The 12,325-nt window shown below is 32.2% G+C and overlaps 1 protein-coding gene across 1 annotated transcript in view; it reads left to right on the top strand.

Moving 5' to 3' along the window:
• Nucleotides 1-6,305, top strand: part of LOC129219391 (transcriptional repressor protein YY1-like) — a 31,732-nt gene extending 25,427 nt beyond the window's left edge. Inside the window, exon 6 of the mRNA XM_054853778.1 lies at nucleotides 1,293-6,305. Coding sequence (XP_054709753.1) covers nucleotides 1,293-1,311 — 19 coding nt within the window. The 3' untranslated portion in view covers nucleotides 1,312-6,305. The remainder of the gene's footprint in view (nucleotides 1-1,292) is intronic.
• The last annotated feature ends 6,020 nt before the right edge of the window (nucleotides 6,306-12,325 follow it).

The raw sequence follows: 12,325 nt of genomic DNA, 5'->3' as shown, positions 1-12,325 counted from the left end.
GCAACCGAAGTTCGTCTGTCGAAGCAACAGAAAGAGGATCACAAGCGAGACGCCGCTCAACGAAATTCCACACATGTTCAATGACATATCCGGGGAATATGCAGGGCAAGGAAGAAACTGTACCTGCTGCGAATCAAGGTAGTATTTGACAGTCCTGGCGACATGTGGACAGGCATTATCCTGCTGGAATACAGCCCCTGGCAATCCTTGCAGGAAAAGAATACCTTGGGGCTGTAAAATTTCGTTTATGTATCGGGTACTGTTCAAATTGCCCGCAATTTGTAGCAATTGTGATCGTCCATGATATGCTATGGCGCCTCAGACCATAACTCCGGGTGTTCGTCCGCTATGACGTTCGATAATGCACTCAGGAATGTTCCGTTAGCCGGCATAGCGCCTGACAGGAATTCGACCATCATGGTGCCACAAATTGAAGCGGAATTCTTCAGAAAAGACGACTTTCTGCCAATCAGTACGCCAGCTCCTATGCACATTGGCCCTGGTTTTGCGTGCGAGGAATCCTGTATAACAGAATCTTTGCGCCCAGCCCACGCTGCAGCAAACGTCTCTGAATTGATGAAGCACACAATGAAACTCCTGTAGCTGTTGACCACCGTGCTGCCAATTGTCTAGAAGAAGCTGTGCGGTTCGTCAGTGTCATATGCACCAGGTGTCTGTCATTGCAAGCTGACGTCACATTTCGGGATCCACTCCCGGATTTCCGAGCTGTCCGTCCACTGCTTCCAAACACACATGATTGTGCTGCTGTTACACTGCATACAAGTGGCTACTGCGCAATAAGACAATCCAGCTTCACAAAGTCCGACGATTCTGCTCTATTCAAACTCCGAAATTCACTCAAATTTCGCTTTCTTTCGTCGAAGAGGCATAGTAAAGATTCAGTTAACGTTTACTCTACCATATAACCACCAATAGTCATACAAGCCTCGCTACAGCTGTCTCTTTATATTCGGTTCGATCCGCCGTTCAGAGGTTCGCATGCGCTACCGGTCTACAATTCTAATCATTTGCATATCATGCCCTACTTTACATTTCCTGCAATTTTCAGCTCACTCACACAAGTCCTTCGTGGTGTTGCAATTATTATAAACATGAGTGTAAAATGATTCCTGTTCTGCAAATAAGGTAGCCAGTGCACCAGAATCACAAATTGCATTGTCAAAAGTGAATGTATATAACTAAATTTTTAGGAATATTCATGTAAAAATACAACTGAATGTGTGATACCATAGCTTTTATTACCATGCATTAATTTTATATTATTCTTTCAGAAGTTGTGTGAATCGTTGAAAACCAATCAAATTACTTTAAGCTGTGGTGTTCGTGTGAGAAAATAGGACATATGTATCATTTGTACTTCAAACCTGGTCATGAAGATGAAACATTTCATCAATGTTTGCCTCATCAAATTGCTCACTTAAATATTTTGTTTGTAAATGTATATATTGTTACAATGTTTTCTTTATTATTTTCTTACTTTTTTGGCATTTTTATGCTTTGGGTATGTATATAGTGTAAAAATGCATAACTTCAAAGGGTTCTTCAAATTCATTTTCCACTTTATGTGAGTTCAATGATCAGTAATATTATCTTTTTTTTCCCTTTATACATTAATTAAATATTCCCTAAATGATTGCTTTATATTATTTTCATGTAAGTGTACTACCCCGTAATTCTAAATATATTTTACAGGGAGTTAAAAGGGGAAAAAACATGGTTTTGTGTTTTTCATCTAGCAATTACTTTAAATTTTGAAGCTTTTTTTTTTCTTTTTTTCGTTATTAGTTGATATCATATCATGTTCCACATTACATAGGACAAAATTACCTCAAAGCAGAAAAAGATGGACTTGGAAGATTTTACAACAACATTGACTATAAGTGATGATGAATATGTATGGTAATAAAATTCTTATTAGACTCAAAGTTGTTTTATGTTATGAATATTGTATGTTACAAAATGCATGCACTGAAAAAGTTACTGATGAGCTATTAGTAGTGACAAAGTACAAAAGCAATGCAGTGTGTGGAACAATAAGATGAAATAAAGAACGTGCCTCAAGAGTGCTGGCTAAGTGAATGTTCAAGGGAGAGTATATAGGAAATATCCTGTGAAAATGATGTGAAAAGCTTACTTTAAGGAGTACTTGAAAAGTTAGACTGGGACTGTTATTGCAATTGAACATTTTGACTTTATAGTGTGGAAAATTTGGTCTTTGAAACCATAATCATTTTAGTATGCACTATATAGTACATATATTGAACTGTATGAGCCAAGAGTGTTTTGATATAAAAATACTAAACACCAAAAACATTAAGAGGGTTTGTAGTATTTCCAGAGACTTAGTTATATCTTCATCAGGAATAATAAGTTATCGCGTCATTTATAAACTGTATTTACTAAATATAAAATTGCTTTGGAGCTTATAAGTATTATAGATTGAATTGCGCCAAAAAACATTGTCACTGCAATTGTAGAAAAGGTGGAAGAGTAATGTTTTATATGTCATGTGTGCCTATTAGAAATAGTATTGTTAGGATTTTTTTTAATGAATCATTATTATGTAAATGAAATGTTCCTGTGCCTTTTTAATTATTTTGTTTGCATTATTTAAAGATTTATAAATTATGTGTACAAGCTGTGCATTCTTTTAGGGACAAAAGGACAGTGTATTTAAATTTAAAATATTGTCCAGATCATCAGTTCAAGTTTATTTTTCATAACTAACGAGTATTTTGTTTAAAGGCTGTAGGATATTAATTTTGCAACTTTTTGATTTGGGATAATTTTATGTAACAACAGTGTATCTTCGTATATAATGTTTCAGTGTCAATTATGTGTATCGAGTTTAATAGCTGAGCTATGCAGCTCCTATAATTTTCTCTAACTCAGTTACTTTATATTATCTTTTAGTATTATCATATTTTGTTAGTGGAATATAGATATTTCTTAACTGGTTTCTTCAATCATTTTCTTTTTCATTTCTACAAACATTTCAACAAAGAATAGTATTGATTAAAAATTGTGTGTAATCATTTTCTGTGTTTTAAGTCTTGTTGCTTTGTTTCACTTATTGATAAAAAAAATATTTTAATGCAAATCATCGATAATATCTCAAGTGTCAAGATGAGTGAGTACTGTGAAAGAAAGTAGTATTTCATGTTTTTAAAACTTCAGTATGCTTTAAAAACTCTCATTTTTAAATCTTTATTTTCTCCAAAAAAATTATAATAAACGTTACTGTTGTTTTAAATATGATGATTTTTCTAAAATTATGTCATTTAATGTCTGAGAATACTGAGAATTGGTAAAATTATCGGTTTACTATGTGGTGATATGCATTCTGTATATGCAATACATTTTGGTACTATGTAAAACATTTTATTATTTTTTCAATCCTTTCTTTCCACTTTTACTTCGGTATACCTTCTATAAAGTAATTTGTGTTCCTCTAATTTTGAAAGTGTCACTGTTTATGATGTTCAATATTCAAATAACAGTCGTCTCTCGATAACTCAAAGCCTTATGACTTGAATATTTCATGCACCATTCCTGAGAAACAAAAATTATTCTTTAGAAGGCTGAGAAATTAACTTTTGACAATTCAAACTACCTATTTTTCGGACATTTTTAGCCAGTCTCTTAAGACTTCAGGTTATCGATAGATTACTGTATTTAAAAAGTTGGATTCTTTCCTTTGACTTTCCTTCATAGAATATATTATAAGTTCATTACGCTAGAGTTTCATAAATACAAAAAAAAAAAAAAAAAAAAAAAAAAAAATAATAATTTAATCACTCAAGCATTTTTCTGCGTATTAATGTTTATTAATCTGTTTATAAATGTTTTTAAATGTCTTAATGAATATGTAATGTGAGATTTCACAAGTTATTTAAGTTCCAAAACGTAAGAAATATTTCTTTTTCTTCTTTCAGTAATTAATATAAGTATGTATATTGAATACAAAAATTAAGAATAAGTTTGGATGAAGATATGCAGCCTGTTTGCATTGTTAATTAAGAGAGATATAGACTGATGTTTCTCCTGGGTCAAACATAAAAATACATCCTTTTTTTTTAAAGTAGAAGTGCTGCTACTTTTCCTTTCCATTCCATTCTCATTTCTACTTATTCTTACCTGGCAATTATGATTTACAGAATCAGTAATATTCACATTTCTTACATCCACTTTGGGGTGAAACTTTTCCTCGGCTTTCCCAAAATTCCAATGTTTTTTAAATTATTGAATCCAAGAACTCCTAATTTAAGCGAACTTTAAAATGGTTTAAATATGTAAACATGTATTCAAAATGGCATTCAATTTCAAACACACATTTTAATTCTTTAAATAATGCAGCTTGAATTGTATTATTAATAACTACGTAGCTATCCAGTAATTATTCAAAACATTTTTTTCAGGAAAAGTGGTAAAAATTTTCTTTTCATACTTAACTTGCAAAATATGGACAGCGAAAAGAAAATCCACTGTTTGAAAGGGGGGGGGGGGGGTTGGAGCAATAACTGTTTTGAGAAGCCAGAGCTTAATTTGTAAGAAAAAAATACTTGAGCTCTATATTCTTCAGGATGTATATTCACAAACCAACAATACGATATTTCCACCATTTTAAGAAAAGAAAAGTGAGGTCTGACCCCTGTCGTTTTGCTCACCAACCACCTTTTCTCCACCTTGTGTGGCTCAAGGCTGCCTGTGGCGGGTGACAATTGATGATTTTAATGTTTTTACCCTTGAATGTCCTGCCACTGCTTGTTTTCTAATTTCTAAAAATTGCCAAAGAAAAAGAAGTGCAGGAACGAAACTCTTGTGAGCTCCCATGCAAATTAAGCCCTGCAAAAAGCTGATCAGCTTCACATACATCAGAGGACTGCAAACAGAGCTTCTGCCTCCGGACAAGTACACAGGTAAGATTTTTTGTCACAAAGGGAAGGAAATAGCACCCAGAGCACCAATGGGACTCACACCCACTACCTTCTTTCTTGTGCTCAGACAGTTATCATAGCAGTGCTTTCCACCCCTCAGCTCCAGAGACCTCTTCCTGCATGTTTGTTACACAGAGTTTTGCGACCTAGGTTCAGTTTCATGCCTTTAATATCCAAGTTTTAATATTTATAGATGCATGCTATCTCTTTCAATGAAAAATTTCAACTTGTTCAATTTCGAAACTTTTATTCTTTGAACAAGGTATTTGATTGCTTTTCTGGAGAATATTATTGTTATTTTTACAAACTTTAAAGATACTTTTTGAAGTTGGCATTGTTTTGTCATCAGAAATGTATTCATTGACGAATCTCTATACCCAGTTGTACATAAAACAAAGTTTTCAATCCAAAAACTCAATTTATGATGAGCAATTTTAATCGCAGTGTACACGTATGCCAATCGTTCTGAGTTTGCTTTCTGCATGCTCAAAAGTTTTTTGAAATAGAATAATCAGACTTGTGTGTATGTGAGAGTTAATTATTATAATTAAGTGTCCAAGTATCGTCTGGTTTTGGAAGCATAAAATTTAGAAGTAATAATTACAACCCAAATTCAAAATAATAGAATAGCTAGTTTTCACCAACAAAATTTAATTTGCTGCTGCATTAAAGAGTGCTTAGAATAGTATCCATAGCCATAAATGTAAATAGTTGGTGGAATCAATGATTGTAAGGATCATAGCTAGGATTCCACAAAAATGCAAGCCATAAAGTATTGTTATTTTTCGGTCTTATTTTTTTAAATTAATTTATTATTATTATTTAAATATTCTAATTTTTTGATGCAATGTGAACCATCATCACTATAAAATATTGGATTATTCAGTTTAAAATTAATTTCAATTAAGTATAAATCAAATGCTATTTTTGCTTTAAAGAGGGAGAAAGGTTACATGTTCATTTAAATTCCTAATTCACTCTATATTTCACATGTGGCACGAAACAGTTTCCAAACAGTACAACAGTTTCCCAAAATGATAAAAGTTTCTATTATTTTGAATTTGGTTTGTATAAGTTAGTTTAAAGATATGATTAAGAAATCTAAATGTTATTCATAAAATTATAAATTTTCCACTTCAAAAAAATAATATTTACTACTTTTATAAATGGCATTTGATCTTTATTTAAAAATTGTTTAAGTTTCAAAGATATAAAACTATACATTTCCTGAGTTGATATATTTCTGAATGTATGCAGCTTTGTTTGCTTCTGTCATTGGTTTTCTTGCGAATTTTCAAATTTTTTTATTAGAAAATACGCACATATACAGTTTTCTCAATAAATGATATTTACATCATGCTTGCTTTTTTTCAATTATTTTTAGTGAAAGTACAATTTCTTTGTTCAGAATGATGTTATTAAGATTGACATTTTTTCAGCTTGGTTGCAGTTATGTTGATAACTATTTTTCCCTTCTTTTAAACCTTTTTGTTACTATGTCAGTTGTCCTTTCTGCAATACATTTTAAGAACCAAATTCCACTATAATCTGTCTAGTAATGGGGAAAAATAACTGTATTCATTTTTTTTTTAGTGAAAACCATCATTGCTGAGTTTAGCTAGCTGAGTATATCTTCACACTAGTAGCTAAAAGTACTTTCAACAAAAGTGAAAAGTATGGATTTACATACTTGCCAACTCTACTGTTTTTAACAGGAGACTCCCGTTTTTTAAGATTTTCTCCCGGTTTTTCAGTCAATAATCAAAAAGTGTCACTTTCTTCTCAATAGATGGCGCCCCTTTCTAGTCTACCAATGTCAGGGAATAAGAATTTTTCCAATTAATAACTCCGTTAGTAAAAATGAATTTTTTGGAAGCTTTCCACATTGCATGTTCAACGAAGCACGTGCTCTGCCGAAAATTGCAGCAGATTTCAATCTTTTTGCATCTTGAAAATATTTCAATTAATTTGAAAGTTTGAAGTTATTTCAACATGTGCTACCCAAAACCTACTTATTCTATATATTATTTTCATTATATATTGATTTTTTTTTCGGATTTTAAGAATTAAATTTTGGTTGCTACTTTTCTGGAAGAGACTGGGGATGTACAGAACTTTAAGCAAGTTCACTACTTACTATTAGCTTTTTCCTTTGCAGTATGTTTTTCTTGCTGCTACCAATTAGCTTACATGTGCGAAAAATCCCCATTTTACTTTAAATTTAGTACAGTGAAACCTGTGTAAGTTGACCACTTGCGGTGCAGTACTTTGGTGGTTAACTTAGACAGGTGGTCAACTTATAAAGGGGGTAATGATTTTTTTTTGTCATTTCTTGCACCATGTATTCATTTTTTGACTAATTGACACTTATTCTTTCTCTTCAACTCACTTTCATTGTTTAGCATTACTTTGAAACAATAATTTAAAATGTTATTTAAATATTTTTAGAGATTATTTTCCCAGAATGATATATAATGTGTCATGCAAATTTAAAATTTCAGTAAATTGATCAAAAAAAAGTCTTATTGTTTATGAAAAGTTACTCATTTGATATTAATAGTTCCTAAAAATTCATAGCTAATCAAAAAATTACAAATTTTTCGCTTCATTTTTTTCTCATATACATTTATAACCCCATGATGATCTACTCAAACTCTACAGGAGGTTTAGTTATGCTGCTGTTTCATTTAATTGGTAAAATGCTGGTCTGACATCAAAAATATTCTTTGAAATCTATAAAAATACAATAATAAAAAAAATAATTTGCTAAATAAAATTTTAAAAAATAAACCAAGTGGTCAACTTACAAAGGTTTTTTTTTACAATACTCCAAACCAAATTTGGTGTTCATTAGTGGTCAAGATAGACAGGTGGTCAAGTTACAGAGGTTTTCCTTCATTATATGAGATAGGAGCGATTCCGTTCCTGACAAAAGCGGTCAACATAGACAGGTGGTCAACTTACAAAGGTGGTCAACTTTACAGGTTTTACTGTATTCATGTTATTTAAAAGCACAATTAATAATTATTTTGTGAAGATATGTCGCTGGTGAATCACCTATATACCTCTAGTGGAATCTCCTGTTTACTTCAAGAAAAATATAGGTTCTCACTTTTGAACTTCCATTTCAATTAACGTACTATTTTAAAGAATGAAAAACTTTTTTGTCTCCAAATTAAGGTATTTCTGTGAAAGTTTTGCTTACAAATGAAATTGAAGAACAAAATCAAAGTGTTGAAAAAGCCGCATCGAGGTACATACCTCCGTGGTCCTAAAAAAATTTGTCCCAAATTTATGACTAACGTTAGAAAAAGAAAAATAAGCTAAAATGGCAGAAAATTTAGAACGTGAAATAAAATCAGGAAAAAAAGTCTCACACTAAAAGTGTTGTTGTCATAACATTCCCATTATTTGAAATTATGAAATTCTAACTAAGAAGTTAAACGTCATTCATACAAAATCCAGCATCTTATAAACCAAGCCAATGAAGAGTTAAAGGTGTGGTTTAGTCAAATAATAATCTGGAAATTAAAACCTCTTATGAAATTTCAAAGACTGAATAATAAGGAAGTTAAGTACTTAAATTATCAAAACTAAACATTTGTGAACAAATCGTTTAAATTAAGGTAAAACATACTGAGGAACAAGACAAAGCTAAAAACCACATGACACCTAAATCTAGATCATGTTTTTAAAGAACTTCCCTGCATTCAATTTAATCTGGTGTAATATTTGGCATTGAAATATAGCAGAAACACGGCAGAAACTTGTGTTTTGACCCGATTAGCCCCGTCATTTCATTAACATGGGAGGGGAGAGAAAAGGGAATGTACTCAGAAAATGTTGTTTAAAAACAATAAAATACAAGCAAGGAAACTTTTCATTTGTACAATGTTTTTTCTCAAAGTTGGGGGGAGGGATACCCCTCCCCCCCAAGAGAGATTGTCGCAAATATATTACTTTTAATAATAGTCATTTGTACCATATTCAACTTTTATTCAATTACCCTTTCATGAAAAGGAATAGTGTTGGAGATACAGTTGAAATAAAACAATAATCTGCATTTTGTGTGAGCCCCCTCTTTGTCCCCCATAACTCCCAAACCCGACGCTCAAACTCCTGGGACCTTTTGGTGCGTTATCTCCTCATGACACTGAACAACCTGGTATAGGAGTTTTTTTTTTTTTTTTTTTGTTAGAATGTCGGGGTATTGACCTAATTTGACTGGACTATTACTCCTGCTTCAGCACATACAATATCAAATGAATGAGAGGGCTCGTCTATCTCTCAATGGTCTAAGCTTCCAATTGGTCACACAGGTGTGCGGGATAGTCTTGTGGCAAAAAAAAAAAAAAAAAAAAAATGAAGCTCATTACATTTTTGTCAAACCCTGTTTGACATCAACCATCCCTAGGCGGATTTTGGCAGTAAATCCTGGGAGGTATTCCCCAGGCTAAGCTCAAGCCCCATGTCCAAGGGCTTTCCTTTGGAAAAATTTTAAAATTTACCTTAAAAATGCTGTTTTTTAGTCAATTTCAGAGCAGCACTGTTTACTGGAATGATGTGCAGGAACTTGAAACAGTTAATATTATTTTTGATAAAGTATACGTATTACAATAGCCATGTTTTTTTTTTTGACTTCATTAGCCATGGTTGTTTCAAAGTAAAATAAATTGTAATTCAATATCAATTCACACCTAATTACAAAGTATACAATTATTCTATAATCCAGCACTGAGTAATTAATAATTTAAGAATTGTGTTTATTTGACATTTGTAATTATTTAGTACCCTTTTTCCAAATGGAAAACACAACTCTTATTCTTAATACAAAGCACAATATCTCTTGTACTGGCGTTGCGTGGAGAAACACGGGTTACAAAATAAGTTGCACATTTTTGTATTCCTGGGTTTGCTTTCAATTAAGTTAACTTGTGCTGTAGCTCTGAAAAATATAAAAGGTATTTTTCAAACTATGTATCCTGATGAACTACATTTAATTCAAATTTATAAAAAAATCCAACCAAAATGTTGGGAGAGAGGGGGCCGGTACGCCCTTTGGCACCCCCCTATGCAACCAACAGTTTGAATTTCTTTAACCCAGCGTCAATGACCGGGTACTCGGATACCTTTTGCGACTTATATCATAATTTTTACCCTTTTTGACTAAGTCTTGGCAAAATTGCATTTAATCCTTGTCATTTGCATCAATCTGAACTAAAGAAAGCATTGAAATGTAACCGTGTTTTCAAAAAAAAATTTAGGGGGTGTGTTTTAGCGTTTAAAAGTACCCATGACACTGCACATCAAAAAATACCCCTTCAAAATGCTTCTAACACCATTTTTGATGATTCTCACGTAAAATGAGCCCTTGAATCAAAATATGACCACAGTTTTCCCCCATCACTCTATCCCTCCTCCCCCCCCCCCTTGATATCGCGGCCGCTAATTTTATTCAGTTTTTGGCAGTTACATAGCAATTGTTTTTATTTGATGGGGAAGACAGCATTGTATTCACCATTAATATTCTTCTGGAGGGTTAGAGAAGTGTAGAGTTCAAAAGCATGAACATTTGTAGCAAGTTGGGACCTCAAGCGAGTATCCTCTCCCCCTTAAAATATCTAAAAAATCATCACAAACGACTTATTTATTTTTTGATAGAGGTTCGTTTTACAATTTTTTCAATTATTTTTTGGTGTAAAACCAAAGTATTGGACTCATTTTCCATGTCCAAAAAAATTTTCACGTTATAAAAAAAATAAAAAATGTGCGTCACGGGACGCTCGGCAGTAGTGATAACTGTTATAGGATTAAATTATTATCATTATTTAATCCTATGACAGTAACAATTGGCTTATGGCAGCTATAATAAGCAACGAAATTTTTGCATTGCATGTTATCTAAAAATCTTGCAAAGACTGCATCAAGTACAGTTCCGTGACTTGTAGATGCTTCTTCTGGCTTACAAATCATTTGCAATTGTAATTTGGATTGTAGAAAGGGTTTTTATACTTGAGTGACCCTCAAGTATAAAGACGCCTCCCTCTGCTGCGACAATTTTTTGATAATTGAGTGAAATTTGACACTTTGCTTTAGAAATGAGATTGTTTGTTAAATCCACATATAGGCAGCCTTTCTTTGTCATAGATTCTGCAAATTGTTAAATATGTTTAATTTTATGAGCCGCGCAGTAGGAATATTGCATACAGTCGAATCTGTATATTTCGAATTTCACATTAAAAAAATCGAGGTAAAGAGGTTTTGAATTATGGAGGCTTTAAGAAACTTTTTATAGAAATTTGAAATATCATGGTGAAAATTTGAAATCGATACTAAAGACAATATGGGCTCTTAATTAAAATTCCTCTTTATTAGTTTTGTTAGGTATTTATTCTATTATTACATTATTAAGTGCTTTATTGCGAGTTTAAGGATTCATTTTGACAGTAAAAGAAACTTTAAGCATATCTTTTTCAAGAAAAGTCTTTTATTGCTTTTTGGTCCCTGATTTTTTTTTTTTTTTTTTGGATTCATTATTTATCCTCTTGAGGTTAGCAATTGCAGCATATCTAACTTAGCCAGTAGTCTACGATTTTCCTTTTTTCATCACTTGAAAAAAAACTTATACTTTCTTTTCACTCCTATCATTTTGGTTTTCTAAGGAATCACAATTTTAAGAAAGAGAGAAACCAAAGAACAGTACTAATCCAGATAACAGAGCGAAATGGCTTTTTACTTGAATGACCTTTAACCATGAACTTTAATGTTCATCTTAACGTGCCGAACCTGTGAATTTCACCTCTTAACTCTCCTTCTAAGAAAGTGCGCGAAATTAATTATTAAACCGAATATTAGTAAAAAGGTGTTTTGAAGAAATTTTCGACCATTTTTAAGAGTAATTTCTTTTTTTCCCCCATATAGACTTTCTGAGTTACAAATTACTTAAAGTGTTTTAAATATGCATTTTATTATTAGAAAGTTGGTGTAGTAGAACCAGGGGCGAATACAGAAAAATCTCTCTGAGGGGGCCCGGAAAATTTAATAGCACCTCCTCCTCTTCCCTGCCACATACGATGTTTCATAACAAAGTTGTCATTACTTTATTTTAAAATTTCTTTCTTTTTTTTTTTTTTAATTTTTTTTTTTTTAGGATCCCTGAAACTAATGATCCACTTCTAAGTACATACATATTATGTACCAATATACTTTGAATGCGGACGTAGAACATCTTTAACATTTCAAATCAATTAAATACTAAACCAAATATAATGTTACCGAAATGCTATACAATGAGCGGTTTTAATTTTAGGAACAATCATAATGATTATAACACGAGGTTATGCAATAAAAAAATATACCCATACCTC

This window comes from Uloborus diversus, chromosome 3, assembly GCF_026930045.1.
Source record: "Uloborus diversus isolate 005 chromosome 3, Udiv.v.3.1, whole genome shotgun sequence".
Classification (NCBI taxonomy): Eukaryota; Metazoa; Arthropoda; class Arachnida; order Araneae; family Uloboridae; genus Uloborus; species Uloborus diversus.
Note: the sequence above shows the minus strand (reverse complement) of the source record. Positions and strands in the feature narration are given on the sequence as shown.